This window comes from Solanum lycopersicum, chromosome 8, assembly GCF_036512215.1.
Source record: "Solanum lycopersicum chromosome 8, SLM_r2.1".
NCBI lineage: Eukaryota > Viridiplantae > Streptophyta > Magnoliopsida > Solanales > Solanaceae > Solanum > Solanum lycopersicum.
In genome coordinates this window covers 28479748-28485014 of record NC_090807.1, presented here as the reverse complement: position 1 = coordinate 28485014, position 5267 = coordinate 28479748, and the positions used below count along the sequence as shown (strand labels likewise).

Sequence of the window (5267 nt, the reverse complement as noted above, 5' to 3'; positions counted from 1 at the left end):
ATCAAACAAGTCAAAAGGTTCTTATAATTGAAATTCATGACTCCTTTTTCTTTATTTTTACTAGTTGTTACTAAAATAATTTGAACTAAATAGAAATTTAAAATTACTCAATTCAAGTCAAATTTCTCAAAAACAATTGATACAAACAGAAAATTAGAAGGAATTTAACCAAAAAAAGTAAGAAACACAAAAATTAAAAAGATGTTAGATGGAGATTATATAACTTAAAAGCATGCACTGATAGACTTCTTGAAGATTAAACCTTCAACTGAATATAAAATTATAGCTCTAATTCAATAGATTATTTAGTTCTTAACTGAATGAGTTCTTCTTTGATAAGAATAAATTTTGCAATGAATGATTATCACAATGCATCTTTCATTTCAACTTCCTATATATCATAAGCTTTAAGAAATGATTTCACTAGAGACAAACTACATGTTATGAATGAAAATTAGTACACCCTCTTTGAAAAAATATAATATTTCTTGGATATTATTTTCATGGAAAATTATATAGCATAAAAATTGAAAATATGTGATACTTTTGGCCGCTCGGTTACAATATATTTTAACTCAATAATATTGGTATGCCCTATGCCCTAAAATGCACCTGGTGACTTCTCCTTCTCATTAGTATTTGTAATTAGTCACTTCAATTCAAGATATAATCCTAATTTTTAGCTTTTCAACCCCTGAATGGAGGATTAGTTGTGCTTGCACTTGCCTAACCAAAATGGGGGCCTTAAGGAAAAAGACTCAAAATGTAGAGTATCAGAAAAGACCAAGCGTATAATTTTTTTTTATTTTGTGGTCTTTGATATTGACAAATACATCTTTATTTATTCGGCAAAACGTTTATGAGTTTGAAGTTAACATATAGGTATATCATTTATCTCTTTTATCATAATTAATATTATTTCATTGATCATATTATTTCATTAAAATTTATACTATGTAAATGAAAATAAATTAAAAATTAAATATTACTATTTTTTTAATATTTTGTAGAGATAAGTATTGAGAATACACTTAAACTAAGAAGAACTATTAATTTTATCATCAAACGTTGACAACTTTAAAGGCACTCATTAACTTGAGTAACTAAATTTAAATGTACCTCCGATATTGCAACATGAGTGAATACATCCTTAAATTCTCATCAAATATAGGGATGATTTCAATACTTCTCTTGACTTTTTATCAAGATTTCCATTCTCCTATGAGAGTTTGAGACCACATGCTATGTCATGTGGCAGATCGAGGGTATACCTAACTTTAGTTAGTCAGGTAAGGGGGGTATTGTTAAGGTTATCAATTGTTCGAGTATGAAAATAATAATTTACGCAAGTCCAAATGTTTTCAATACTTCTCTCTATTTACTATTAATGTATAAATCTATGAATGGTGATATAATTCCTATAAATGGATAGAATGTAAAGTAAAACAGAAAGCGCTAAATTGGATTTTGTATGTCTTTCAAAATAATTTCTATTTAAATGATTTAGGTGTATCATGACGTCTTTTAATTTCTTGACTCGTCATGATTTCACATATCTTGCATATAGTTATCAATGACAATATCATTACTATAAACCATATCTCGTATATAGGTAATACTTAAACCTTCTAATAGATGTGGTATTTGTAATCTTGTTTAGTCTTTTATAATCGTAGATCCAGATCATCCGTATCTCTATGAAACTTATCTTTTGGACTTTAGTAGTAATCGTGGAGGAAGTAATCTGTACAGAACAAATACAATTTACGAACATGAATTTGAGACAAAAGTTTAAAAGTTACCATAGATATTAGGGAAGAAATCAAAAGAGTGGGGTGGGGGCCAAAAAAACTCATTATGGGACTTGCAGATACCCAGTATTACAAGTCAGATTCTACATATTATAGGTCAACACTCAAGGAAATGCAGACTCTTGCTGTTTACACAACTAATTTGCTGGTGACATTGCTCCAGAAATTGGGAATTACACTTCTTTATAAGAATATTTTCTCTATGAGAATCAAATTACAGAAGAAATTCCGAGTGAACTCGGTCTCTTAAAGAATCTTAAGGAGGTTTTTCTTTGAAAGAATAATCTGATTAGGGAAATTCCAGGAAATCTTTGAAACTGTTTTTAACTATCTATATGGAGAAATCCCTCAGTCTTTTGAGAATTCAGCCACATTGAAGGAGCTTATATTATTAGATAACAACATTTCTAATGAAATCCATACTATATTGACCACTTTTCCAGCTTGAAGCAACTTGAAATGGACAACAATAACATTTCAGGTGTGATTATACCATTGGGAGAATATCGACTAAGCTAGCAGATTGTGGGAAACTTTAGTCTTTGGATCTTCCTCACACTTTCTTACAGGGTTGATCTTTGGGCATATTTATATGCCCATAATTCTAAGTATGCCCATATTTATGATGAGTTTGGAGTAGTTAAGATTATGTTTGAAGTCGTATTGAGTCAATTCTGTGTTTATGAGCTAACCGACATGGTTAGTTGTGTAGGGAATTTTTTTGGAAGAAATATGCACGAAAATAAGCAAAGGAAGCAATATGGAGACTTGAGACAAAAGGAAGCGAGGATTAAGCTGAAGAAATGCTTTAAGGGAATACACATTTTTTCCTTGTGTCGCGCAAAAGGAAGCAAAATATCAATTCAAGTATTAGTTTTTAGGCAGAACGCCTCAAGACTCCGCGTTATGTTGATCTAATAATCAAGGTTTGCTCCGCGACGCGCGCCTGATGCTCTTAATTGGCAACATCGACTCTTAGTAAAAATACTGTATTAATTTAGTTTAACAAAGAATTCTTTTTCTAATTTTCGAACAAGAAGGCTAAGAGAACGATACTTTGAAGCTTTTAGGGTTCATTCTCTATCTATTTGTCTTTTAGTCTTCTTTTAATGATTCATAACCATTGCAATATTTATTGTATGACTATGAGTAGCTAAATACCCTAGTTCTAGGGCGGTGGCTACATGATGAATATAATCTGTTGAGTTTGACATGGGTTTTATCATGAATTGTCAATGAATCGTTCTTATGTTCTTGCTCTTGGTATTTCATGCATAATCACTTTAGAAATAAATCTATTGTCTGAATTGAACTCGATAGAGGAATAAGAGGATAAAAAGTGGAGCATAAGGAGTTTGTTCAACTCTAAATAACTAGGGTTGATTAGTTACTCGAATAGAAATATACCTAGAAACCCTGCTTGGATCACCGTACAAGAAGATATATTAATGCTAAATTTTTATTCAGTCTATTATTGATCAAAGATGTTGTTAAGGTGATATTTATTGTAGGCTAGGTTGAGAGACCATGATCATACATCTAAACCTGTGATTCGGCGATGAGATAATTCGAAGGAAATCCACATTAAACAATATTGATTACATGATTCCTGGTAAAAGATGTAGCCTTGGATCTTTCCCACATCACTATTTGAAACTTAAGGAATTGAATTATAATAGTTACACTTTAGCTTAAATAAAATTAGTTAGTTAACAATCTTTACAAAATATGGAAATCTTACCTATGTTGAGTTACGATTTGAAGAAATTGATATGAGTATAGTTTTAAGTTCCCGTGGTTACTAACCCGACTCTCTAACAAGAGCCACTTTATTGCTTGTATGATTACGTGCACTTGCATGTGCAATTTGACTGCAACATGTTTTTGGCTCTTTTGTTGACAACTTGATCTTAGCATTTCATTGTTGCAGTTACTTGATACTCCAAACTGGACAAAGATCAAGAATTGTTGTCGCCTCTCTCGGAACCTGAAAGATTCATACATAGAAGGTGGAGACTAGAAGAATATCCAATCACTTTGGTTGTTGGGGGATTACCATCTCCAACCACTAAGAAAGAGGAAAGAGAAAAAAAACTAAAACAATGGCAGCTAATGAGATGAGAGTTAGAGGTGTGGCAATCCCACGACCCACCTATGTGACTTCATGCATTCAGAAACTTGAGGCTGGTGGGAGATTTGAACTGAAGCAAAGAGTGGTGCAAATATTGCACTCAAATGGACAGTTTACTGGTCTTTCATATAAAGATCCTACGATTCACATTCAGAATTTTCATGAAATCAGTGATACTTACACTCCAACTAGAGAGAACAAAGATTATGTGAGGCTTACTTTATTACCTTTTTCTCTGTTGGGGGAAGCCAAAAGATGGTTGAATTCAGATCCCACAAATTCAATCACCACTTGGAATGATCTAGCACAGAAGTTCCTCATTTGATTATTTCCATTCGGAAAGACAACTAAGTTGATGAGTGACATTTTATGTTTTAGGAAAAAGGGTGGTGAGAAATTGTACCAAGCTTGGGACAGGATCAAATCGATGTTGGTGAGCTGCCCTCATCCCCATCAAGCTAATGAGGTGTTAGTCCATACTTTGATTGAAGGTTTGGAGCCTAACATCAAGATGTTGCTTGATGCAACTACAGGTGGACAAGCTTTAGAGAAGACTTATGCGGAATTATAAACTTTGCTGAATTGAATTTTCAAGGAAATCTAGAGTGTTATGGGAGTGGACTAAAACCAGTAGTTCAGAAAACTACAGGTGTACTAGAATTGACGCTATGTCTGCTTTAACTGACAGATTACTGCCATACAAAATATGACTAATATTCATTTTAGTAACATGTCTTTAGGGCAACATAATTCTCAAGTTAATGTAGTACAACAACCCCATATTAGTGTGATATTTGTGGTGGAAGTTATCATAGTGCAGATATATGTGGTGCGAACCCGGACTCTCTAAATTTTGTAGGTAATGCTCAAAGAGGAGGAGGTCAATAAAACTATGGAAATTATTATAACCCAAGTTTGCGAAAACACCAAACTTTTCTTGGCATGAAAATCAAAATCAAAGATAAAGAGAGAATCAATAAATACCTCAGGGTAACTCACAAGGCTAGCAATGTCAGATGCAAAAGGATCATCCTAAACCCAAATTTGGGAACATGAGTGTTGAGGAGATGTTACAGAAAATTATGGCAGATCAAGCTCAGTTGGCCACAGATGTGCGAAGTAATCAACTAGGTACTCAGAACCTGGAGAAACAATTTGGGTAGTTTTCTAGTGCCCAAAATTCTAGATCACAAGGAGGGTTGCCTGGTAATACTGATTCAAATCCAAAAAAAGGTCAATGTTGTGAGTACTTGGAGTGGTTTACAATTGGAGGAGCTAGCTCCTAAGAAAAACACCCATGAAGTAGTCAGCAGAGAGGGTGAACT

At 33.2% G+C, this 5267-nt stretch overlaps 1 protein-coding gene across 1 annotated transcript; it reads left to right on the top strand.

The window, feature by feature from the left end:
• The first annotated feature begins 3913 nt into the window (after nt 1-3913).
• Nucleotides 3914-4513, top strand: LOC104648760 (uncharacterized). Its single transcript, XM_010326624.1, has 2 exons — nt 3914-4200; nt 4321-4513. The coding sequence occupies exons 1-2, from the start codon at nt 3914-3916 to the stop codon at nt 4511-4513; spliced, it is 480 nt and encodes a 159-aa protein (XP_010324926.1).
• Nucleotides 4514-5267: the final 754 nt, after the last annotated feature.

Excerpts from the sequence above, each read along its gene's own strand:
- LOC104648760 (XM_010326624.1), top strand. The coding sequence starts at position 3,914 with ATGGCAGCTAATGAGATGAGAGTTAGAGGTGTGGCAATCCCACGACCC. Across the intron at positions 4,201-4,320 it reads TTGGGGGAAGCCAAAAGATG|GAAAAAGGGTGGTGAGAAAT; the intron begins GTTGAATTCAGA and ends TTTATGTTTTAG.